The sequence below is a fragment of the Colossoma macropomum genome, unplaced genomic scaffold, assembly GCF_904425465.1.
Source record: "Colossoma macropomum unplaced genomic scaffold, Colossoma_macropomum, whole genome shotgun sequence".
NCBI classification, from domain to species: Eukaryota; Metazoa; Chordata; class Actinopteri; order Characiformes; family Serrasalmidae; genus Colossoma; species Colossoma macropomum.
In genome coordinates, this window is record NW_023494802.1 from 39,474,758 (window position 1) to 39,501,090 (window position 26,333).

General features: G+C 41.3%; 1 protein-coding gene across 1 annotated transcript; it reads left to right on the plus strand.

Moving 5' to 3' along the window:
• Window positions 1–722: 722 nt before the first annotated feature.
• scp2b (sterol carrier protein 2b) lies at window positions 723–23,701 on the plus strand. The gene is made up of 5 exons (XM_036591193.1): window positions 723–844; window positions 7,655–7,754; window positions 10,254–10,383; window positions 11,797–11,876; window positions 21,984–23,701. The coding sequence occupies exons 1-5, from the start codon at window positions 822–824 to the stop codon at window positions 22,077–22,079; spliced, it is 429 nt and encodes a 142-aa protein (XP_036447086.1). The 5' UTR covers window positions 723–821; the 3' UTR covers window positions 22,080–23,701.
• The last annotated feature ends 2,632 nt before the right edge of the window (window positions 23,702–26,333 follow it).

Genomic DNA, 26,333 nt, shown 5'->3' on the forward strand with positions numbered 1-26,333 from the left:
CAACTTTTAATTACATTTGAACAACTGAGGTAAAATGTTCATCCTTTTCTACAGAGAAATAGTTTGTGTTTATTGCTCAGCGCGAGCTGGAATCCTTGTATAATGATGTGAAGCACAAAGTAACTAATGAACTTGGCTTGTGCAGTTTAACATGTAGCCGACAGATGGCAGCACTGCACTGTTTTTAATTCTCTCAGTGCCTCAACACAATCTCGGAAAATATAAACACATTCCACTTATTTAACAATGTAGATGAGTTTATTTAATTCAATGAACTTTTTTAAATTGTGAGGTGCTGAAAATGTTAAACATTCTGTTTGACTAGAGCCCAAAATGTACACTGGTTAACTTCAGAAACAGACACGGTTGTTCAATTAACCTCACATTTCATGTTTTTTGGTAGTCAATTTACCATGTTTAGTTGATTCTCTAAGTGAGTCCACAGAGTCTTAAAAATGGCACTTTATGCACATTTTAATGCAAATTTCTGTTTATTTGATGGAAAAAAAAGCAAATATAAACAGGCCATAACTTTTGCACAGACCATAAGTGTGTTGTCTGTAGGGGACCTACTCACATGGAAAATCTGATTAATCAGTAATAAAAATTACTGATTTAAATGAATAATATTGTCAATTCTTTTCCGTTTAGAGTCTAATAAACACTGAACGTGGATTCGGGCTCCAAACTCTTATTCTATGTGTTCATCTGTGATCGGTTGGTCAGGTCTGGGCCGTTCTGCGTGAAGGTGGTGTTGGATCATCGGGAAGTGCCGTCGGTTCTTCGTCCTTTCCGCAGCGGTTTGACGGTAAACAGTGACGATGCTTCTTCCAGAGCGGAGCAGGTGAGGCTGCAGCGCTGATAGGGGAACTGAAGAACAGCCACGTCTGACCGTCGGCCCGTTTAAACCCCCTGCTGATGAGTTTGACCGGGTGGCAGCGCTCGATTCACACGGATCCAAAACACTGATCTACAAATCATGCGCGCTCTGCGGTCGGTGCGTGCAGATGACGTGTAGATCAGCGTTTCCCCAAAATCAGGCATTTTATACAGCAGGATCTCATAGCAGGCAGGACAGCTTTAATCTGATAGTGCTGAGTGTCGAATAGGGGTGTTAAATCACCCTCTGATCTTCTGTAGGACAGTGAGAGCTTCTAGATTAGGGCTCCTCAGTTCTGTAGTCCACATGGACCTGTTTAGGATTAGGCCTAAACTGCTTTATTAGGAAACTTCATACACTTCTTCAAGGGTTCTTTAGTAAAGACTGTGGTGCTATACAGAACCATGCATTCTGTATGGAACCATTTTATGCTTAAATGGTTCTTTGCACGGTGGTATGGTTCTTCAGATTGACGGAGAATGTGTTGTATATGGTTCTGTACAGAAACATAAAGGGTTCTTCTGTTGTTACAAGCTTGACCTCGTAACAGAGGCGTGATTCCACAGGGGGAACCACAGGACTGTAGATGGAGTTTGTCCCAGTTGCTGCCTCCTTGGATCTGCACTGTACACTGTGTTGTTTTTCTGCCCTATATTACTGTTTTACCCTCCTGAAAGACTTTGAAGGAATAAACTTGGACAGTAATGTAAATTTAGAAGAACATTTATTGTCTGCAGAGTTATATAATTCTATAATTTGGATCACAAAGATATTGTATATTACAATAGTCCAGATTCAGTTGTGAACATTATCCTTTAGCTTGACCTTTCTGTAATGACAATATAATTACCATGTAATAACTGGGAGAACCGGTAATATTTCTTAGCATATTGTGCAGAGGCAGCATCCAACTCTGATAACATCTAGTGACTCTCTGCTTTTGTTTGATTAGAAACCAAAACCCTGAAAACTGGCCTCTCAAGAAAGGCCTCACAAGCTCGTCCAGAAGGTTCTCAAGAGGCCAGTTTTCAGGGTATTAAGCTTGACAAGGTAACAACAGAAGAACCCCACTGGGTGCTTTACAGAACCCTGTTCAGAAAGGTTCAATACAGAACCATCCACAGTACATTTTCCATAAATTTGAAGAACGTTTCATGATGCAATGAACTCTTTAATCATGCAAAAAGGTCTTTGACTGTTTGTGGTTCTATACAGAACCATTTTCTTTACCAAAGAACCCTTGAAAAAACATCTTTCAAGTGTGTATAAACAGAACATCAACTGATTAACTACTTATATACATACTTTAAATGTTCTTGGAAAGATTACAGCAGATTTTCAGGCGAAGAACGCTGGAGAACAAAGAAACTCTGTTACATAGCGTTCTTCGCCTGAAAATCTGCTGTAATCTTTCCAGAGATGTTTTTTCAACGGTTCTTTAGTAAAGAAAATGGTTCTGTATAGAACCACAAACAGTCAAAGACCCCTTTGCATGATTAAAGAGTTCATTGCATCATGAAACGTTCTTCAAATTGATGGAAAATGTACTGTGGATGGTTCTGTATTTGACCTTTCTGAAAAGGGTTCTGTAAAGCACCCAACAGGGTTCTTCTGTTGTTACCTTGTCAAGCTTAATACTATAGACATTTTTTTTTTTGGGTGCTATACAAAACCCTTTTCAAAAAGGTTCTGTAATCCCATGCATGCCCTTGAAGCACCACGTTTTTCTTTTTTTAAGCACCATAAAGGGTTCTGCTGTTGTTACGATGTGAAGCTTGTAAAAATAGAAGAACCTTTTTTTAGTGCTATATAGAACACATTCTCCATCAATCTGAAGAACCCTTTCATGATGCAAGGAAATCTTTAATCATGCAAAGGGGTTCTTTGGTGTTCATGGTTCTATACAGAACCATTTTCTTTACTAAAGAACCCTTGAAGGGTAACACCTTGCACTGAAAAAAGTGGCCAAGTTATTGATTAAGATGAATTAGAAAAAAAAAACTTTACATAAAAACAACATTATGTGGCTACTACAAAGAAGGACTCCCAACAGTGGTTTGGTCAGTAGACTCGGGGGAAGTTTAGTTCAGAGGAGTAGTGCATTACATGTCCGTTTGGGATACAGCCATAGGTCTCCTTATTGGAGGCTTAGAGCAGTATTTGATTATAAAAGCCATAGTTTTAATGCAATATTAGGGCAATTTGAGATTCAGGGTCAGATTAGAGGTCACTCCAGGGTCAGTCAGTGTTATAATTTATATGGATCAGGAATTGGCAGAGTTGTGTAAATGTATAAGGCCTGTTATTAAGAGCAGTTTTTCTATTTCTGTTTTGGAACTAACCATAGAATGATTATACCACATGGACATTAAATTACTGTGAAGTCATTTAAATGATATCTTATATATTATGTCATATTCAGGATCATCAGTTATCAATCAAGGCTATTTGCAAAAAATCAGTTGTTAGAGCAGGAAAAAACATAAAATGTCCAGAACTGAGGGATAATATCAGAACAACTCAGCCAGAAATCAAGCCTGTTCAATAGTAGGAGGTACCAGTTACATTCCTATTGGACAAAACCAGCGTTAACCAAGTATAATATTCAATAAATTGATCCAACAAGTTCACTGGAAAGATATCTAAAATGAGTCTTTTTCAGATAGAGTGATCTCTCTCGCTCTTAGGATGTTCAGTTCTTGGTGAAGAAAGGTGTTCACTAAACATCAGTTCCTGCAGACTCGGGCAGGCCTGTTCAAGATTCGCTCCAGGGCCAAATTACTATAGGGAACCAATTCATGCTTAAATGGTTCTTTGCATTCTTCAGATGGATGGAGAATGTGTTGTATATGGTTCTGTATAGAACCAAAAAGGGTTTCTCTATTGTAACAAGCTTGACATCATAAGATTGAAAGAAGGTTTTGGTGACACGTTCTCCGTCCATCTAAAGAACGATTTCTCCCTGCAAAAAACCATTTACCTATTTAGAACCATAGCCTTTCCTGAAGAACCATCTCCGTGTTCAGTCGTAGGAGGTGGCAGTTACATTCCTATTGGACAAAACCAGCGTTAACCTAATACATCACTTAAATACTTGAACTAACAAGCTGACTAGAAAGCTGCCTGAAATCAGTGCGAGTCTTTTACAAATTGGTCTTAAGAGCGAACAAAGGTGTTCACATCAGTTCCTCCAGACTCGGGCAGGCCTGTTCAGGGTTAGCTCCAGGGACAAATTACTGCGGGTTCGGTTTGAAGGAGCTTAGCCCACGTTCCTCAGATGCTGGACGCTTTCCAGTAATGCAGATTTAACTTTATCCTCAAGTAATCAGGCTCTGCGCTGAAAGTGGCCACTCTGAGCAGAGTAGGTGGGATTCAGGACTGGAGGAGGAAAATACGGAATCGGTTTGCTTTCCTGATAAGCAGGAAGAACATCTTGCCAACATTGTGGGGCACATTCTGGAGGGGAAATTATGTCGTTACATAGTCAAACTGTTAATTAGTTCCATTATTGTTCATGGTACATGTAGCGAATGGCATGTTAACACTTGCGAGTTGACTTTTATTCTTTCTTCATTTGTTTTACACTATTTGAGAACACCAGTTGACTTTTATGTGACCTGAATTTTATGTGAATTTTGTGGTAAATGGTAGCAGAAATAGTCCACAGTTACTCTGAATTAGGGCACAATATGGCCAAAAAGTGTGATGTTTGTGATGCTTTCATGTCCAGGAAGTACAGACTTGAGCACTTTTTCGTGCACTCTAAGGCTTACAAACATTTCTTGAACAGCTTTTTCCTATAAAGGCTTCAATATGTAACACATTGATAATGTTTTATTATCTATATAGACCTGCAAAAATAAACGTGTAATAGTTTAGAAAGCTCCTTATGGTGATGCAGGTTTGTTGTGACAAATGGCCAGTCTAATTACATCACTTTGACAGAGCACATGTGAGCTAATTTGATCTCTTTGGACATCATAGATCTTAATTATGTATTTTTAATGGAATCTCATATTGTGATAACAGTGCAGAGCATTTTGGAGATTGTTGATGAAGACTGGGTGCTTTGTTAATGACAAGATGTTGCGTTCTGATATATATGTTTTTGTGTGATTTGCTCCACCTACAAGATCAGCCATTGGCTCACGAGCCGCTGAATGGTCTCAGTTCATTGGCTCCCTACTGAAACATCTGATTGAATTAGGGTGCACTTCATGTAAATCAGGTGCTGGTCGGGTGGCGCTTGATTTCACGCACTGTAGTTGATTAATCGATTGTGCTCCGGTTGTTTCCACATCGTATGAAAGTTGACGAATCAGATGCAGAGTAGTATGTGCTCATACGTCGATAAAAGTGGTCAGTCTGCTTTCTTTTTTATGCAATTTTGATAAATAAGGGTCACTGTGATTGAGTCTTGTTTCGAACTGTTGTAAAAACTCCAGTCACCTCACTTGATCTGATGAAGACGTTTGAGAGCAGCGTCCATTTTTGCCCAAAGAGTTCAGCGTGAGAGGACAACATGTTGCGATGCTAGACTGCTGTGAATCAGTCTGGGACTCATCCGCTCTCCAGTTTACCTCCAGTAGTCTGGCACAGCATGCCCAGCTGTTTGTTGACGTGCCTGTCTGTTCGCAGACTAAATTTATTCTGTCTGTGGTGCTTCTGAAGTATAAACACTACCAGGTCAGCAGAACGAGAAAGTGTTTTGAAAGACGATTTGAATCAGGCTGATTAAACCGTGGAATTCTCTCAGAACTTTGACAGAAAAGAGAAAAACACTGAACAAAAAAGATGCGTGGGATGTGTGAACGCTGCATGATCTGGTCTGTAGAAATTTATTCCTGGTTTCCTGTTATGCATAGATCTCCTGTTCTGAGTGGAGAACGTTCACAGAGAGCTTTCAAGAGAGAAAATATTAACAAGGTCTACGCACTGTTAAAAAAATAAACTTAAAATATTTAGACAACTTTCTTCATGGCTTTTTTGAGTTAGCTCATCTGGTGGACATTGGTGAACTATTCCCTCAAGTTGAACTGACTCAAAAAAGCACTGAAGTATTAGTGGACGATATGGCCAAAAGGTTATGTCACAGTATAATTAAAATTTATAATGGTTTCCGTATATATCGCGATATATGCGCCATGTGGCCAAAAGTTTGTGGACACACATTTCTGCCCTGCTAGATCTGCCCTGGTCAACTGTAAGTGCTGCTGTTGTGAAGCGGAGGCATTTAGGAGCAACAACATCTCAGCCATTAAGCTATAGACCACGCAAAGTCACAGAGTGGCGCCGCCGAGTGCCGAAGCATGCATCACAAGTCACTTATCCTCTGTTGCATCACTCACTGCAGAGTCTCATGCTGTCCATAGAAGCATCATCAGCACACAGACTGTGTCGGGAGCTTCATGAAGTGTGTTTTCATGGTCAAGCAGCTGCACACAAGCCTAAGATGTAACTATGATTCAATGCCAAGCTTTGGCTGGAGTGGTGTAACCTACCAGAATGCATAGTACCAACAGTAAAGTTTGGTAGAGGAGGGATAATGGGCTGGGGCTGTTTTTAGGGCAGGCTTTGGGCCCCTTCGTTCCAGTGAAGAGTGATGTTAATGCAAATTTTACAATTATATGCTTCCAAGTTTGTGGCAGCAGTTTGGAGAAAATCTTTTCTGTTTCCTGTTTGAGCCAGACCTCCTCGCCAAAATAAGAGACATCACAAATGTTCCTTTGACTGAATGTACACAAATTCCCACAGTGGGCGACCATAATAGTGCCCATGGTTTCCATTATTTCCAGCTCATATAAGTGTCCACATACTTTTGGCCATATCATATATAGGCCTGATTTTCAATAGAAAGCATTTTAGATGCTTTAGTAAACCTGTTTTTGTAGGTTAACAGAGGTGTATTATTTTTTAATGCCCCTCTACTTTTTAATAAGGACCATTTTTAACAGCTAAAACATATTTGAAATATTTTTATTGTCCAAATAATATAAAAAAAAAGAACAATACATAGTTAAACGTATGTCAGTATAACTTTCTAACTCAAAAATGTGCTAAATGTTAACGTTGAAGCTTCTTACTCTGCAGCTTTTTGTTCAGATGTGTTTCAATGTTTATTAATAATGCATTTAGAGGGAAGCAGTAAGTAAAATTGGATTAATTGAGGTCAAGCTGTGTCTTTTTGGGAGCTACTGAGTATCAACCATTAGGATGTAAGAAAGCCAATTTGGCCACTTAAGGTTTATAGTGGTGTACAATAAACAAAAAAGAATTTCAATTTTTATATATATATATATATATATATATATATATGTATGTATAATCAATTAATTTTCAACTTAAATGTGTTGAACATGACGGACCTAATTATTCTTATTGACTGAACCATCTGCTGCAGTCAGAGTCTGCAGAAGCAGCCTAATGTACCCAGGTTGCTAATTGCCACTGCAGGTCTGATTGAGGGATGGAGCCGTCGTCAAGTGTTTTCCCATCTGTGTAAGGCATGTTTTTCAAATATACAGCTCTTGTTGGGTTGCCAAGACCTCCTTGAACAGGTACAGAGTGACATTAAGATGCTTTCTGACCTCTTATGATTGGTATGCGTTTCAGGGAAAATGTAATAGCCCTCTTTTCTGGACATTGTAGCCTCACTCTGATTGTAGAGAGGGTTTTAATCAAAGTTGTTGACCAGTAGATTACGTCAAAGAAAGATGTTTTGTAGCTTGAGTCTCTTTTTCATGATGTATTTTTTTGTGTGTGTTTCTGTTACAGTTCCCAGAGCATCCAGGCGATGTTCACTAGCGCCCCCGCAGGCCTGGAGGGCTTTAAGGCTCATGCAGTGTTCCAGGAGATTGCAAAGAAGCTGCAGGAGGTATGTGTGCCACAGATGTTGGGAGTCTGTCTTGGTTTTGGTGGTGTTAACACAGTGTGGACCACTTTCCAGTTGTTTTTTTGGATGAGATACACTTTGTTCTCTGTTGTTGTGTCTCCAGGAAAAGCTGGAAAAATTCAGCTCAAAGTGGTCAAGTAGCCTATATCAAAAGCATTTTCTGTGTTTCTGAACTATCCTATAGGATCAAAGATAAGGCGGGGCTTCATCAAGGGTTGTAGTGGTGGAGTAGTGTGTGACTGCAGTCCTTCATGCATTGGAGTCATGACACAAACCAAAAGCAGCTTGTTGGAAAAATAAACATGTAAAATAAAGTTATATTCCTTTATTTAAATTAAATAATTGTAATTATATATATTTAATACATGTATAATTCATAATATATACTGCTAAATACCATGCAAAAGTCAGGGAGCACCCTTCAATTATTTATTTTCCATTTAAAATAGCCATTTTTCTCCATTATTGGTCCAGTCTTTTATTCCAGCGTCCACTCTTTTCAGGAGACTCACTTTCAGTTCCTCAAAGAATCTGCAGACACACCTCCAAAGTTCAGTCTTAGAAGCTGGTTGATCATTTTCTGAAGTAATCAAACACATTCAGTGGTGTTGAGGTCTGGACTCTGGGGTGGTCAGTCCATCGTTCAGCTTCTTTGTTTGATGTGTCCGTCTCCTTTTCTCAGTGAGGTTCTTCTTGAACAGCTACACATCCTTTCAGACCCACAGCGCTGAGTCGTCTGCTCACAGTGGAAGGATGGACAGAAACACCTGTGGATGTTTTCAGATCTGAAGCAGCTTGATTTTCTCCTCTCTCTCAGAGATGAAAGCTTTAAGTGCTGTTTATCTGATGGGGGCAGTTTTGTTGTCTACCGGGTCTTCCAGGTGGTTGTTAGGAGCCCCATTTTCTAGCATTTAATATTTTTAACTGCAGTTTTAAAACATTTATAGTACTTTGACCATCTCGTTCATTAGGCAGGTGGATTATCTTAGATCTACGCTTCTCACAAACATATATGAAAAATAAATACGTTGAATTTAATGGCTATTTTGTCTGGAAATGAAGCATATGAAAGGTCATCTCTTATATTTGCGCAGTTTTGTAGCTACTATATAAACTGCAGTGTTCTCTCTGACCCTGGATAGCACCATAAACGTCCTCTGAGTGTCCATGTTCTCCTCGTATTTCTCAGTCTTAGTGTCTGTTTTATGACCCTGTCCCTCACCCTCAGCTGAGCTTCTGTCCAGAGACCAGAGGCACGTCCAGAACTCATTCATTCAGACAGTGCTGGCAGCTCTACGTGTCGCAGTGTCCTGCCTTTTCACCAAACCAGCCTGATTTCACTGCAGTCCAGAGCTGAACAGCAGACAGTAGATGTTTACTGTAGGAGATGATGCGTGTTTGTTTGAACTCTGTTAACACCGTGTTGAGGTTTTTATCTTCTGCTCTCTCTGGTTCTGCTGTGTTTTGCCAGATGGTTTGCTAGGCTGGAGTGCAACGTGTCACTGTATGGAAAATCCCCCGCAGGTCCCGGAATATTTAGCAGATGCATAAAGGCAATGAGGCTCACAGATCTGCTTCTTGTTAAGACTCTTGTGTAGTCCTGGAACATCCCAGCCACTCAGAGTTCCACGCTGATGTCTGGATCTGATGTAACGGAGCCATCCACGCTCTGACCGCAAATACAGTCGCGACATAGCTTTGAGTTTCCAAGTTTGAGATGGTGCTCTGTCGAGCTGGACTGTGATGTTGTAGTTATTTATTCTGCTTTCGCATGCGAGTCTGATTGGTCTCCGCTGGTCTTACATGTCCATAAATCAGCTCTTTAAGTCAGATCTGGTGTTGGTTTTTGAGTATATTGTTGGAGTAGGTTTGGGATGGGGGTGGGTGGAATGTGTTTTGTTTTATGGTCCTTTATGTACTTTTAAAATCCATAAGACATACACCGGTCAGGCATAACATTACGACCACCTCCTTGTTTCTACGCTCATTGTCCATTTTATCAGCTCCACTTACTATATAGGTGCACTTTGTAGTTCTACAGTTACAGACTGTAGTCCATCTGTTTCTCTGCATACTTTGTAAGCCCCCTTTTACCCTGTTCTTCAGTGGTCAGGACCCCCATGGACCCTCACAGAGCAGGTACTCTTTGGGTGGTGGATCATTCTCAGCACTGCAGTAACACTGACGTGGTGGTGGTGTGTTAGTGTGTGTTGTGCTGGTACGAGTGGATCAGACACAGCAGAACTAACTGTGCATTCAGGAACGGATGCTTGACTGTACAGTTTTTTTGAGATTTAATATTTTTTGACTTGAAAAAGCTGAAATGGCTTGACAGCATTAATATAAAACCAAACCTGAATCTTTGCTGTTTCCTTTGAGCTCAGAAACAATAAAGAAAGGAATAAAGAGAATGTGTTACAAAGACTCCAGTTCCCAGAATGCCCTGCCTGTCTAAGCTGTATGGTCTGTGTACGTGTACAGGAAGGGGATCAGTTCGTGAAGAAGATCGGAGGCGTGTTTGCCTTTAAGGTGAAGGATGGGCCGGGCGGAAGTGAGGCCATGTGGATCGTAGACGTGAAGGAGGGAAAGGGCTGCGTTCACAACGACACTTGTGAGTTTGTCTGTCTTGTTTATGATTCAGTATCATCCCTTACGTGTTGTAACGTAGTGCAGCGCAACTTGTTTCAATTTATATAAACGCATACTTTTTTTTTCTATTTCCATTTTACTGATTTGAGGAAAGAGAGACTTTTACCAAAAAAATACAATATCATATATTATGTATAAATAAACATCTGAGATGTCATTTCATTTTTTTTCCCTTTTACTTCCATTATATTTTCATTTTACTGATTTTTAAAAACCATGTAGAAAACAACACCATTGGTACAGTTCAGACGTCCATCTGAAGTGAATTACAGCTTAGTATATTTTAAAGTTAAAACATTAGTAACTGTAATATCTAAAACTGACAATATAATAACAGGCCTCTAAATTAATCAGTGCTGCAATTTGAATTATTTACTATTTACTAAGTGACATAAAGACAAATAAAACACTGTACATTTGATAATTATTAATCTATAAATACATAAATACATATAAATGAACACTTTTGTTGTCTGAGCGTTGGCCCCGTCATCAGGAGATCGCTAGTTCAGTCCCTGGTGATGCTACAGCCGTTCGTGGACGGGAGTCCAAGAGAGCGCAACCGGTCTCGCTCTCTCTGGGTGGGTAGGATAGCCCCCGTATCCTCCATCACTCGGTGTGATACCACCCAGCGCAGGTGTCTGTTAGCTGACGTTACAGAACTGGTGGTTAGTGTTCTCCTCCAAGCGTGTTCAGCTGTCCAATGACGCTGTGTTAGCGGCAGCTTGAAAAGATTCAGTGGCGCTTCACAGACCTCAGAGGAAGATTGTATTTGGCGTCGCTCTCCTAGTGCTGGCTGTATCATGTGATTGGAGGTGTCCTAACTAGTAAATGAAATTGGACGTGACCAAATTGGGGAGAAAATCAGAAAAAGAAAAGTATGTATTTATATATCAGTATGTAAACGATTTAGTAATGATTAGCAGAATGAAAAGTTTATGCATCACAAGGTAGCAAGACTTAAAATAACTACTGTATCATTTAAAACAGGAGGTCGACAATATGTAGTTATTTCAATGATTATGAAATGTTTTCATTCAAGTAATTAAATCCTAAATATTTCAAGCTTTATATTTCATAAGCTATGAGTGTCAAATAACAAAATAATTCTTAATAAATTATCATTAATGATTAGGTTTGTACAATACAAAATATTGATTCACAAAGTAAACAGCTAATGATTCAAATCATACTGTTTATTAGTAAATATGTAACTGTTAGATTATTATTACCATTTATTATCGAACTATTAGTCAATCATTATGTGATGTTTATAAAGGCCTGTTATTATAAAGTGTTACCAAAATCTTATGTCTGTATCTCTCGTTCTCTCTCTCTCTCTCTCTCTCTCTCTCTCTCTCTCTTTCTCTCTCAGCTAAGAAGGCGGACTGTACCATCTCTATGTCGGACTCTGACCTGCTGGCTCTGATGACGGGGAAGATGAACCCTCAGACGGTGAGTTAATGAGCCCTAACACAGTCTGCTCTGCTGCTCAGGCTTTCACTGAAGCAGCACGAGGAGGTGGATGGTTCTCTGTAAGAGAAGAGAGCATGGATGAAAGTAAAAGTTTAGAAGCAGAAGAACCGGAAGGTATTTTATGCATCCCCACTTTTTTTTTTTTTTACAGCTTTATATATATTTAATAAAGCTTTATTCATGTTTTATTACAGCACTATGACACCATAATTCCAATTTACTCTAAGGAAATCTGGTAACCTGGTACCAGGTACTATTTATCACCTCCATCAAGGACCTAAGCGAGCTGAGTCGATACCAAAACTGACCCACTAGAGTGGCTCTGGATTGACCCACAAGTCCAGAGCCACTCTATAGACTAACGTTACAGGAGAGGGACAGAGAGAGTGTAAGAGAGAGAGTGTGTGAGTGCATGAAATCTCTTTTTAAAAAAGGCCAAATCTACCATATAAATCACTCATTACAAGACAAACCCAACCAGAGCTTAATGTTGTATTAAAAACTGTTTACTCTGCCTTGTCAGGCTCAGGTCGGGTAGCAGACACTGAAAGTGTTTATTAGGACACTCCTAACTTTACCTGGAGAGAATGTTTCATTTTAACTTTATGTTTAAAATATTGTTTCCAGTTTGGTTCAAGGCCAGAATGACTCTTCAGCATTTTAAAGTATCAGTAAATCTACAAGTAACTGAGGATTAAATGTTTTTGCCTTAGTAGCACATTTTAGAGGAGGCATGAAGAAGAGATGTGGTTGATGTGGAGAGAAGAAATGTGGTAAGAACGGCACTGTTGGGTTGTTGGTTTGTAGAGGAGTGTGTGTCTGATGTCAGTTCAGTGGGTGGCTATTTCTGTTTAAATGGAGAAAAAAGAAGAAACAGATTAATTTTGGTGCCACTAAACTACCCTTATATGCTGCTGCTGCAGTTTCTTTATCCTCAGAACTTCAGACCAAACGAGGCCGGTGTGAAATCACCCTGAAAGAGATGATAACGTGCCATTTTAACATGCAGCCTTTAAACTAGTGATGTCAAAAATGTGGATGTATCGATACACATCGATTCTGAAATTTGAAAGGTACTAAACCTCTTTTCCCGCAGTAAAGATTCTGTCCATATCATCCACGGCTTTCCTGTTCGCTCATTCATTTGGCTCACACAGGCTTCCATTACATAAGAGTTTCTCTCACTTATGCAGTGTGTTTTCATGAAATGGCAACTGAAGCCAGTTTAGAGCTTTTTGGGCAGTCCTGGTTGGCAAACAGAGCAGCAGAAGTGCTGTCTGGACGTACTTTAGCTTCATGGCAAGCTGGCATGCAAGCGATGCTACGCAACAGTATAAACTGTTGGAGTGAGCACATCCAGACTGTGACCGCCTCCTTAAAGACAGACACTCTGACCTGTATGAAGCGTTTCAAGAGGTTGGCAAAAGCCACACTAACCAGACGCAACTACAGAGCGTTCAGAAATGGACTCTGTTGATTGCTGTTTTTCTCGTGTCACTCTATCTGCACTGCTTGCGTAAACATGTGCACTTTAGTTTTGCACTAAAAGGCCAAGTGTTTCCAATAGCTGTACTTGATGTGGACAGTCTTTTTCAATTTTCTCCCCAATTTAGTCGTATCCAGTTCCACCCAGTTGTTAGGACTCCCCCCCATCACACAATACCACCAGCACTAGGAGGGTTAAGGCTAGCACAGGCTTCTGCCTGGACCTGTGAAACTCCACCACATCTTTTCAAACTGCCACTCACGCAATGTCATTTGAGCCAACCGGTGAACCGTCATTATTATGAAAACAAAGTTAATGCAAATTAGGTCGAGGTGAGTCCGACTATTAACAGATTTGGCCACTATTTTAAGTTTTTCAACCCCCACAAGGCTATCAGGCCTGAAAAATCCCATTTTAATTTCATTTTAATTTATAGACTATGATCAGACTTGTTGGAGGGGAGAGGCTGTTGTGCTTGGCAGCACACAGTGCACAAGCAGGGAATACATTGTAATTGTATTAAATGACTAAAGGTCTGTTCATACCGATTGCGTCCAGTTTTTACAGACCAGAAAAGAACCAGAAAGGCCAGATTTTCAAAATGAGCACATAAATACACTATATTGGCAAAAGTTTTCACTCACCCATCCAAATCATTGAATTCAGGTGTTCCAATCACTTCCATGGCCACAGGTGTATAAAACCGAGCACCTAGGCCTGCAGACTGCTTCTACAAACACTACTGAAAGAATGTGTCGCTCTCAGGAGCTCAGTGAGTTCCAGCGTGGTACCATGATCGGATGCCACCTGTGCAACAAGTCCAGTCGTGAAATTTCCTTGCTACTAAATATTCAACAGTCAACTGTCAGTGGTATTATAACAAAGTGGAAACAATTGGGAACGACAGCAACTCAGCCATGAAGTGGTCGGCCACGTAAAATGACAGAGCGGGGTCAGCGGATGCTGAGGCGCATAGTGCGCAGAGGTTGGCAACTTTCTGCAGAGTCAATCGCTACAGACGTCCAAACTTCATGTGGCCTTCAGATCAGCTCAAGAACAGCGTAGAGAGCTTCATGGAATGGGTTTCCATGGTCGAGCAGCTGCATCCAAGCCTTACATCACCAAGCGCAATGCAAAGCGTCAAATGCAGTGGTGTAAAGCGCCGCCACTGGACTCTAGAGCAGTGGAGACGTGTTCTCTGGAGTGACCAATCACGCTTCTCCGTCTGGCAATCCGATGGACGAGTCTGGGTTTGGCGGTTGCCAGGAGAACGGTAATTGTCTGATTGCATTGTGCCAAGTGTAAAGTTTGGTGGAGGGGGGATTATGGTGTGGGGTTGTTTTTTCAGGAGTTGGGCTCGGCCCCTTAGTTCCAGTGAAAGGAACTCTTCAGCAGACCAAGAGATTTTGGACAGTTTCATGCTCCCAACTTTGTGGGAACAGTTTGGGGAGTTTGGCCCCTTCCTGTTCCAACATGACTGCACCAGTGCACAAAGCAGCTCCATAAAGACATGGATGAGCGAGTTTGGTGTGGAAGAACTTGACTGGCCTGCACAGAGTCCTGACCTCAACCCGATAGAACACCTTTGGGATGAATTAGAGCGGAGACTGCGAGCCAGGCCTTCTCGTCCAACATCAGTGTCTGACCTCACGAATGCGCTTCTGGAAGAACGGTCAAAAATTCCCATAAACACTCCTAAACCTTGTGGAAAGCCTTCCCAGAAGAGCTGAAGCTGTTATAGCTGCAAAGGGTGGGCCGACATCATATTAAACCCTGTGGATTAAGAATGGGATGTCACTCAAGTTCATCCGCGTGTGAAAGCAGACGAGCCAATACTTTTGTCAGTATAGTGTATAAATGCTGTCTTTCAAATTGAGTTTGAAACTGATGGACTCCAATCTCTGCACTGACATACAAATACAGAGTGATTTAAATAATATAGGAATAAATTCAGTGACTTATCCATACAGCTTAGTGATCAAAAACAGTTATAAAAGAGCTACTTTAATGGTCTTCAAGGTGAATCTGAAGAAATATCTTGAGAAAACTACTGTGAAAAATTCCCAGATGAGTTTTGCTATGGATATACAAGAAGATTACCAAAAGCCCTCAGACCAAAAGATATCCCTGTTTCTTTATATCCTGGGTTAGTTTGTGCTCCGCTCTCCCGTACTTGTTTGGAACAGGTTTTAACAGGCCTATGTTTGTCTTCCTTAACCATTTTCCAGTGAAGAAAAGATGTTGTTGAGTGCAGCATTTTCTGTTTAGTACAAAATCATACCTCTAACTGTCTATTAAAAGAAAAAAGCAAGCTACAGGCCCGGTTCTCCTCGTGAGAGGCCAAGGTTGAGTGTGAGGATTGTGCAGAGTGGCCTGAGTGCCATTCTTTCAACTGAATGCCACTTTCCTCCTTCACTTTCTCCCAGGCTCTTTGCATACACTCAATGCTATGCTTTCATTGTGCTGGACCACTGAATTAGTCTCCTGCTGCTGTCCCACTTTCAGACAGAGAGATTATCCTGTCACTTCAACCCTTTGAGCCAGGATTTTGTACTCAAATGTGGAGCAGAGAGAGAATTTCCATTCATTCTGAATCTAATGCAACCTTTCACCAGTGAAGAAAGCGGGGGGCGGGGGCGGTTGGTCCACTGTGACACAAACTTAGCGTGTAGTCAGCCTTTCTTCACCCACTATCTGTCAATGCCGCCCTTTCTCCATTTGTTTTAGACAGTCCGCAGTTGATGAATTGGTAGCATTGGTGATCAGAGTGCTGGTTGCTGGAAATGAGCGCTCTGGTTAAACCTAGGTGATCACCTCACCAAACAGACCACAGTTTCAGCCAGTAGCACTTGTTGTACCTAGACCATGACCTCACCAAATAGATTGGAGTTAGACCTGAGAGCTCAGGTTCTACTCAGGTGATCACCTCAACAAATAGATCAGAGTCTAAGCCAATAGCACTTGTTGTACCTGGGTGATCACCAAATAGATTGGAGTTAGACCTGAAAGCTCTGGTTGTACTTGGTCATAACCTCACCAAATGAATGGGAGGTACAACTGAGATCTGTAGTTGCACTTAAGTGATCATCTCACCAAATAGATCAGAGTCTGAACCAATAGCACTTGTTGTACCTAGATTACAACAGTTAGAGTTAGACCTGAGAGCTCTGGTTGTACTTAGGTGATCACCTCAACAAATGAACTGGGCTGGAGCTGCACTCTTGTAACACCTAGATGGTCACATTACCAAAACAGTTTGGAGTTAGAGGACTCACTGTGCCTAGGTGATCACCTCACTGATTGATTTGGATTCAGAGCTTTGGTTGTATTTATGTGATGACCACAAAATTGCTGAGATTTAGAGCTCAGCACTTCCCTACCTAGATGGTTGCTTCACCAAGTGAATGGAAGTTATAGCTGAGAGATCTTGCTGTACTTACGTGACCACCTCACCAAACGAGTTGGGGTTAAAGCACTTAATGTACCTAGGTGGTCATCTCGCCAGATAGATTTGGTTGAACCTAGGTGATCACTTCATTACAAAATGGTAGTTAGAACACTTGTACCGAGGTGATCACCTCATTAAATGAATTGGAGTTATAGCCGAGAGGTGACGTAGGTGATCACTTCATTAAATGAATGGAGTTAGAACACTTGTACCTAGGTGATCACCTCACCAAATGAATGAGTTACAGCTGAGAGCTCTGGTTGTACCTAGGTGATCACCAAATGAATGAGAGTTAGAGCACTTGCTGTACTAGGTGACCACTTCACTAAACAAAAGTTAGAACATTTGTTGTAATGTGAGTCAGAGCTGAGAGCTGTGGTTGTACCTGTGTGCTCACAGTGTGTGAGTTCAGAGCTGAGAGCTCTGGTTGTACCTGTGTGCTCACAGTGCTGTGAGTCAGACCTGAGTGCTCTGGTTGTACCTGTGTGCTCACAGTGCTGTGAGTTCAGAGCTGAGTGCTCTGGTTGTACCTGTGTGCTCACAGTGCTGTGAGTCAGACCTGAGTGCTCTGGTTGTACCTGTGTGCTCACAGTGCTGTGAGTTCAGAGCTGAGTGCTCTGGTTGTACCTGTGTGCTCACAGTGCTGTGAGTTCAGAGCTGAGTGCTCTGGTTGTACCTGTGTGCTCACAGTGCTGTGAGTCAGAGCTGAGTGCTCTGGTTGTACCTGTGTGCTCACAGTGCTGTGAGTTCAGAGCTGAGTGCTCTGGTTGTACCTGTGTGCTCACAGTGCTGTGAGTCAGACCTGAGTGCTCTGGTTGTACCTGTGTGCTCACAGTGCTGTGAGTTCAGAGCTGAGAGCTCTGGTTGTACCTGTGTGCTCACAGTGCTGTGAGTTCAGAGCTGAGTGCTCTGGTTGTACCTGTGTGCTCACAGTGCTGTGAGTCAGACCTGAGTGCTCTGGTTGTACCTGTGTGCTCACAGTGCTGTGAGTTCAGAGCTGAGTGCTCTGGTTGTACCTGTGTGCTCACAGTGCTGTGAGTCAGACCTGAGTGCTCTGGTTGTACCTGTGTGCTCACAGTGCTGTGAGTTCAGAGCTGAGAGCTCTGGTTGTACCTGTGTGCTCACAGTGCTGTGAGTTCAGTGCTGAGAGCTGTGGTTTTACCTGTGTGCTCACAGTGCTGTGAGTTCAGAGCTGAGTGCTCTGGTTGTACCTGTGTGCTCACAGTGCTGTGAGTTCGGACCTGAGTGCTCTGGTTGTACCTGTGTGCTCACAGTGCTGTGAGTTCGGACCTGAGTGCTCTGGTTGTACCTGTGTGCTCACAGTGCTGTGAGTTCAGAGCTGAGTGCTCTGGTTGTACCTGTGTGCTCACAGTGCTGTGAGTTCAGAGCTGAGAGCTCTGGTTGTACCTGTGTGCTCACAGTGCTGTGAGTTCAGAGCTGAGTGCTCTGGTTGTACCTGTGTGCTCACAGTGCTGTGAGTCAGACCTGAGTGCTCTGGTTGTACCTGTGTGCTCAGTGCTGTGAGTTCAGAGCTGAGAGCTGTGGTTGTACCTGTGTGCTCACAGTGCTGTGAGTCAGACCTGAGTGCTCTGGTTGTACCTGTGTGCTCACAGTGCTGTGAGTCAGACCTGAGTGCTCTGGTTGTACCTGTGTGCTCACAGTGCTGTGAGTTCAGAGCTGAGAGCTGTGGTTGTACCTGTGTGCTCACAGTGCTGTGAGTTCAGAGCTGAGAGCTGTGGTTGTCCTCGTTGTGTTGGACGCTCAGGCGGAGGGCCGGCTAGAGTTGTTCATTAATTTTTCTCTGACTGAACTTGCAGACATCACTGAACTCCTTCTCACACTGACAGACAGCCAGACTGAGGTGTTTAAAAACTCCAGCAGCACTATTGTGTCTGATCCACTCAGACCAGCACAACACACACTAACACACCACCACATCAGTGTTACTGCAGTGCTGAGAATGATCCACCACCCAAAGAGTACCTGCTCTGTGAGGGTCCATGGGGGTCCTGACCACTGAAGAACAGGGTAAAAGGGGGCTTACAAAGTATCAGAGAAACAGATGGACTACAGTCTGTAACTGTAGAACTACAAAGTGCACCTATATAGTAAGTGGAGCTGATAAATTGGCCAGTGAGCGTAGAAACAAGGAGGTGGTCAGAATGTTATGCCTGATCAGTATATATGGTGATAAATAAGCTTTAAGTAAATTTGCGTCACAAACAATGTTTAGTAAATCTGGCTCTAATGCTGCTGTTCACGTTGATAGTAACATATTGTTAGCGTTTAACATCATCTGAAAAAACGATGTATAAAAGCTCACCTACTGCAGCGAAACAGCCGCCATACATGAGCATCGCACCTCTGACAAAAAGAGAGCACTTTGCTTATACTTTCATTTTAGCATGGCTTGCCTGTTAGCTCACTGAGGCCAACCTAACCAAGTTTGAGTGTGAGCCTGTTGGATAATCTGCTCCTCGCTGTCCCCTCCTTACCTTCTTCCGCAAGCGGCCACTTGGGTACATAGGGGTGATGCCCATCTGAGTGGAGAGTCAAAGTGGACAATTGCAGGTTCAAAAAAAGCCATTGAAACTGGGCCACACACTATAACCTGTGTTGAATCCAAATGAATGCTTCTAGCAAATCTCAGCATGCTGACCTCTCCAGTGGACAGAGATGAACAGGTGCAGTGTATGGATGGGCATTGAGAAGCACTCCTCTTAACTGGCTCTGCAGAAAACAGCCCCTGAGCTCAGGGTGTTAAAAGAAAGAACGAAATAATCACAGAACGTGATGCTTCTGGAGCTTCTCTAGTGGTTTGAAACCTGTCTGAAACCAGTTGCTGTAAGTGGTCTCATTAAAAGAGAAAGTACTCAGACATTAAGAGCTTCAAAGGCAGGTACAGAGTTTTCAGTGACAGGTTCTGTCTGCATTCACAGCCTGTCTGTTTTATGTATAAACTTTAGGTTTAATGGGCTGCTCAGGCTGCTAATGATGGTTCGCTGGGGGGAATACTAATGTGCTCAAGTTCGGCCTTTTGAAGGTCTGATTCTGTTGAGAGGGAAAAATTGGACAGGTGTAGGATACGTATAAAAAATAAATTAGGTTTGACTGCTTGTCTAAACACAGCCCGGGTGGCTTAGATCAAAAGCACCTGCAGGATTCGTGTTCAGTTTGTGCTGGTGTCAGACAGTCAGTGTGTAAATATGAATTACAAATACTGCACTTCAGACGTTTCATTCTACACCTAAAATATCAGCCTGGGCTTGATTTCTGTTTACTGTAACTTTATGCCTAGTTGCTAAATGGCAATGGTAAATCTCTATTGTTTTAGTTTAGGCTTAGACTTAATCTAGCTTTGGGAAATTAACAGATATATGTGTCTAGGACTCCCTAATTAACCAGTTGGACCATGTAAAAGCCTTAAAATATGAGTATTTACAGTATGGAACCCTCAGGACCTTCTAGACATTCAGAGAAGGTCTACTGAACATCATGCTTGTGTTGTCCTAATACTCTTATCTCAGTGTTAAGTTCTGGTTGAAATCAAAAGGCTTTACATTCTTAAAATGAACAGAAAATTATCCAGTGAGGATTGTTTTCATCTGTGGCAGGGTTGCCCAATCCTGGGCCTGGAGATCTGCCTCCCTGCAGAGTTTAGCTCCAACCCTGAGCCACCACACCTGGTCCAGGTAATGAAGACCTTCAGGAGCTTCTGAATATCAGAGCCAGGTGTGTGTTGGATCTGATCTCTCCAGGGTGGTAGATCTCCAGGACCAGGATTGAGCACCCCTGCTCTGTGGTATCTATGTAGATACAGCCAAGCGAGCTCCGTTGGTTAGGGCTTCAGGAGCTGAACTGAAGGCCTTACATGTCAGATTAACCACTAATATAAGTAGAAATCAACCAATCGTGTTTTGATTTCTCATGGATGGGTCCTGTTTTGTCAGCAATAATGTCAGTCTATGTGTAAGTTCTGGAAGTTCTAGATACATCACTGACTGTGAATATGAGCTGTAGCCTAACCAGGTAATGAGAAAACTGCTACAAGATAAAATATGTTAATGTCTAATATATCGCTGTTTTCAGAAGAAAACCTTGTTTCTCCATTTTTGTAGTTTTTCAGTTTTTGACATAATTTGAAAATGCCCATTGCCCTTTACAGTGTGTACAAATTTCATAATGAATGAACCAAAAGAAACGTCCCAAATTGACTTGGAAAAAAGTCTGGTTCCATTGACTTACATTAAAAGTAAAGTAGGTTTTTTCCTTCTCCTGTAAAGTTAACATTTTGGAGATACGAGGTTTTCTTCCGACAACATTGATAAGCTTCAGATAAAGCACATGGAATGTCTTTTACAAGCTTCAGATGTCTACGTTTACTCTAAAACATCCAAATCTTTCATGTGAGTCCCCTTTAGCTTTGTGCTAACATACTACTAGAATCCCATTGAGGCACTCGCCGAAATTAGCATTATCATACAGGTGTTTTTTCTCGTTTTTTTAGACTGAGTTTTGACATTTATAGCCCAAACTGAAGGACCAGCTCTAATAGTCATGGTTTTACACTTTAGTTTTAGCTCCACTTTTTGACTGTTGTCTTTATCCTTTTTAGCGCTTTCAGCATGCTGGGAGATCACAATGTTATGTATGTAGCCTTCAAATGCATACCAAAGACTTTTTGTCTACTCCTTTCTTTTAGATGCATTTCTTGAAAAACAGCTAAGCATTTCGCAGGGGAAGCTTCCCTACCCTTGGAATTGATAACTGCATAGTTAACGTGCCTGGCTTCAAACTTTGTCAGCCGTAGTAGTGTTTTTTGCCAGGGAGGAGAAGAGCAATTTTGTAATTCAAGCTGCCAAATTCTCTCCTAGAACATTTTGGATTTCCAGTTTTTGGAGTGTTGCAAACTGTACAATTTACTGCTGTTAAAGCTCGCATCATCACCACTACGGTGAGTTGGCCTGACAGCCCAGCAGCACATATGGGACCCCCGATTATTACACACTATATTTCGCACAGGATAATCTGGGAAGACAATGGTTTAAAATCCAGATACTTTTTTTTTTGACCAAGAATCTGCTTGATTATCCTGTAGAGCCGGCCACTCACTGAACTTCATCTTAGCCTCTCTGTCTTCCTTTCTCCCCAGGCTTTCTTCCAGGGTAAGCTGAAGATCACCGGGAACATGGGCATGGCCATGAAGCTCCAGAACCTGCAGTTGAAGCCGGGCAAAGCCAAGCTGTGAGGGTCCAAAACCACCACTGCCTCGCTTCACTGGGAGGCCGGGCTGGAGAATAGAGTCCGTTAGTGTGACTGAGCCAGAGGCAGAGAAACTCACTACATAGATTTATACAACTCAGAGAACAGAGTCCACCCTTCATTTATTTAACTGCTAGTCAAAACCTTCATTTTACAGCATCAGGGAGAAAACGGAAAACATCAATTTAGCAGCAAATTACACAGAAGAACTAACTAAACAACCAAATATAACAACTAACCATAACAACTAACTTAATAAGTAAATATAACATAGATTATTCAGTATTTCATGTCTCCACTCTGTACCTTTTATTAGAGCTTACGGAGGCTTGTTTCGTTTTCAGTTTCAAAGTTCAGTCCTAGAAGTTGATTGTATTTCTCTTTTCTTTAAATCAGTGACAGCTTCTTTACTGTTTATCTGATGGGGACAGTTTTGGTGGTCTACCAGGTCCAGGTGGTTGTTAGGAGTCCCAGTTTCTCTGTAGCTTTTAATCAGTTTTTGACCTCCAGTTTAGGTAACTCCTGTTTTTTTGCTTCGACTTTCTCCTTCATCACGCAAAACAGAGTATCTTCTCTCTAATCTCCTCACAAACATCACCTGATGAATGAATAACTTACGATTAAAGGCCGTTTTGACTGGAAATTAAATAAATGAAGGGTGGTCTCAGTACTGTATCTCTCTGCTCTTTGGTCCAGGACCTGTTTTCATGAACACTTTTTGAAGAGGAGTGCTGACCTCAGATTAGAGGCCTTTTCCTCTGATGAATAGCGAGGAAGCTTTTAGCTCCGCACTCCTGCTTTTAGATGTGTTCTGAACTCAGAGCCTGATCTTCTTCTAACAGGTTAATGAGGACAGTGTAGGAGTACGTTCTGAAGGCCTTTTCTGATTGGAGCTCACTGTAACTGATAGTAATAATAATATAATAATGATTGAATCCTTCTGTAGTACCATGATCACCTGCGACCTGTTTCAACTGGACTGTGTGTGTTAATGTTTGTGTGTGTTTTTGGGGTCTTTTACGTTGTTGCGAATGAATGCGGAGAGTGTAAGTGCCTGTATGTACAGTCGTATGCAAATGTTTGGACACTCCAGGGAAAATAGGTTAACACTTCCTCTGCAGTACACACTGCATATTTTAATGCACTGTTTATTTGCTGAAAGAAAAAAAGCGTAAAATGAAGTTACGGCATATTTTATGTTTTATTTTTTTCAAATTTATTAAACCTTTTCAAATTATGCACTAAAATTGGCAGAAAAAAGTCAGATTTAAGTGTGTTTTCTGTCGAGGATGTCTTAACTTTCACTCCCCAATTCAACCAAACATAAGTGGACTAGGGGGTTCAAACTTTTGCGTAAGACTATATGTGACTTCAGTGTCTGGTTACATAATTGAGACTCCACCACATACGTGCTGTACTGTAGGTACACAAAGGCAGGGACGCAGTGAATTGGCCCTATTTTAATATCAGGGTTCTGCGGTCATTTCTGTAGCATCGAGTAACATTTGTGACCTGTAAGCTGTGTTCCTGAGTGTATGTGTACACATTTCTACCCACCCAAGGCTAAAAAGATTTTTTTACTAAATAAAATTTCCTCTTTCACATTAACAAATATTTGTCAGCAGAGTGTTTGTTTATTGTTCATCCATAAGCTGAAGTGTTTGATGGGACTGTTTATGTGCATGGGCTCCTTCAAAGTTGCCATCTTAGCTCAAGAGTGTTCAACTAAAATTTGCAAAGATCCAGTTACATCATATTTCTAACAGAAGTGAGCGGCAACAACGATGACCTTTAAATGCTTAATCGCTTTAAATCCTAGGCTTATTTTATACTAAGGCTTATTATTCAGTAACTACAGGGACTTCAATGCAAACTGGTTGAGTTATTCGTAAGTTACAGAAGTGTACAGCTTTGGGCCCCATGCATACAACTAATAAAATACAGTTAGACGTCATATATATTTTGATAAATGTTTTATTTTGTGTAAACTTTTATAATATAATGATCATTTTAAAAATGTATGGCCATTGTATATTGTTTGTGCCCTGCGATGGACTGGCGACCTGTCCAGGGTGTATCCTGCCTTCCGCCCAATGACAGCTGGGATAGACTCCAGCACCCCACTGCGACCCAGAAGGATAAGCGGTTTAGATGATGGTTGGATGGATGTATATTGTTTGCGATATCTATGATATTTATCCACCGAAGAAAAAAAATGTTGAATAAATAATATAAAAAGACTAAAAAATAGATAAATAAATAGATAAATAGATAAAAATACATATAAGACTAAAAATATAGATAGATAGATAGATAGATAGATAAAATTAAATAAAAAAAAATACATAACAAGCATGTCGCACAAACACTGGACCTTGCATGTTTAGCATGCTAGCACTATAAACTGTTACGGCGACTACAGCTTGCTAGGCTGTGTTCTAGCTAATGCTACAGCTTCATCCTGAAGGCTGTAAAGGACGTTGTATGTAAAGTAATGTGGTACCTTGCCATGGCAAATGCAGTTAACCCCTTTAAATCCCAGGCTTACTGAGCCTTTTTGTTCAGTAACTACTTGGGCTATAATGCAAACTGGCTGAGTTATTATTAGGTTGTAGAATGTGCAGTAAAACATGGGACCCTTTGGTGAATCCTGGCCATTTAAGGGTTAAGTTTTGGCCTCCATAATTTGGTCTTATTTAAAATATTACAGTCAAATGGTCCTTTTGTACGTGGTTAGTTTATATTCCTGGTCATAATAAACATTGTTTACAATAAACGTGCTTCTTCCATTGCCACCTATAATGGAAAGAATACGCTCGGCTAACTCAGAGACCCTCCCTGATACCACATTTCACTCACAAATATGAGACGACACTAAAGGAAAACGTAGTATGATATCTGATCTGTGTTGACTTTAATGGAGTGTTTTTAATTTCACGAACATAATAGCGATTGAAAGGCACGATTGTAGGAAAATAAACTTAATTTCTTTTGCTTTTTCTAATGGTAAGTAGGTAGACTGGGCTACTGTAGTTTGGAACCATAGTGTTCACACACACCACTCCAGACCAGCAGGTGGTGCTGACTCACCAACGTTTGGCATTTCACCTGTATAACCTGTTAAGCTGAAAAGGACAGAGGGACTGTAAAGCTCTGTCCTTGCTAGTTCAGAAAGGTGATGTTCACTCACACTTCTACAGCTGTGTCCACTACGGTTTCAGTCAGTCCTTCCAATCTTATCTAAACGTCTTCAGTCGCTTGTATCCATTTTTTCCATCCATTTCTTCTCCTCCAGCTATTCATCTTGAATCTGATTTCTGTCAGAGGCCTGGCCAATATTTATTTACTCTGTTTTCAGAGTCTCATTTCTTTTTCAGTCTGCTCTCTGCAAGATTTCTCAAACCCGCTTGATGCCCAAAGACCGATCCATAGTCCTGTGATGAAACCCGCTGAAATCTAAGGCACTTTCAGTAGTAAAGGCTAGTTTTTTGGCCTCAAATCAAAATGCAGACATAAGCCGAGAGTCTCAGTGCTGCCTTTGTTGAGAAAGTAATGAAAAGGGGAAATACTACGTCTGATTCATGTCCAGAAACCTCATACGTTCTTCTGTAACATCTATCTGGTAGTTAGACAGGTAATGTGGAAAAGCTTAAAGCCATTCTCTATTAAGATGGCATTCTGGCCCAAAACCATAGTGGTGTTATTTGCGAGTTTGTTTCTTATTTGTATTCTCATCCACTGACTACAGTACCCAGCATGCAGTGTGTAAGCAAATAAGTCTTAAATAAATAAAATTACTGATGTAGAAGCTAATAAATACAGTAGTGATATTCCGAGCAGTAGCATTAGCTAACTTCTCCCTTAGCCAGCTAGCTGAAAAGAACTTCAAACAGCCATCAAAGCTTACCCATCCACTCCAAAGAGCTTTTTCTTTTTCAGAAGTTCCACTTACCTTCAAGATGCATCATCAGAAGGGGTTTTTCTTGACATTAAAATGGAAAATCTCATTCTCAGGACTAATTCTGGCACCAGTGTAGGAGGCAAGAAGACATGTTTGCAGGTGTAGCAGTGGTTGTATCTTTTACTTTGCACAAAGTGCCCAAAGGCACTACAATGAAATAATGACTCCAGTACAAGCAAAAGTAGCTGTCAAACAGCAACTTGACTAAAACTGAGGTCTTCCAGTACTGATTTCTCTATAGAACTGTGTAGTAGTACTGTGGGCCATGTGGTGGTACTG

Coding starts and splice junctions, on each gene's coding strand:
- scp2b (XM_036591193.1), top strand. CDS start 822: ATGCTTCTTCCAGAGCGGAGCAG. Junction 845..7,654: donor CTTCTTCCAGAGCGGAGCAG/GTGAGGCTGCAG, acceptor TTTCTGTTACAG/TTCCCAGAGCATCCAGGCGA. Junction 10,384..11,796: donor CTGCGTTCACAACGACACTT/GTGAGTTTGTCT, acceptor TTTCTCTCTCAG/CTAAGAAGGCGGACTGTACC.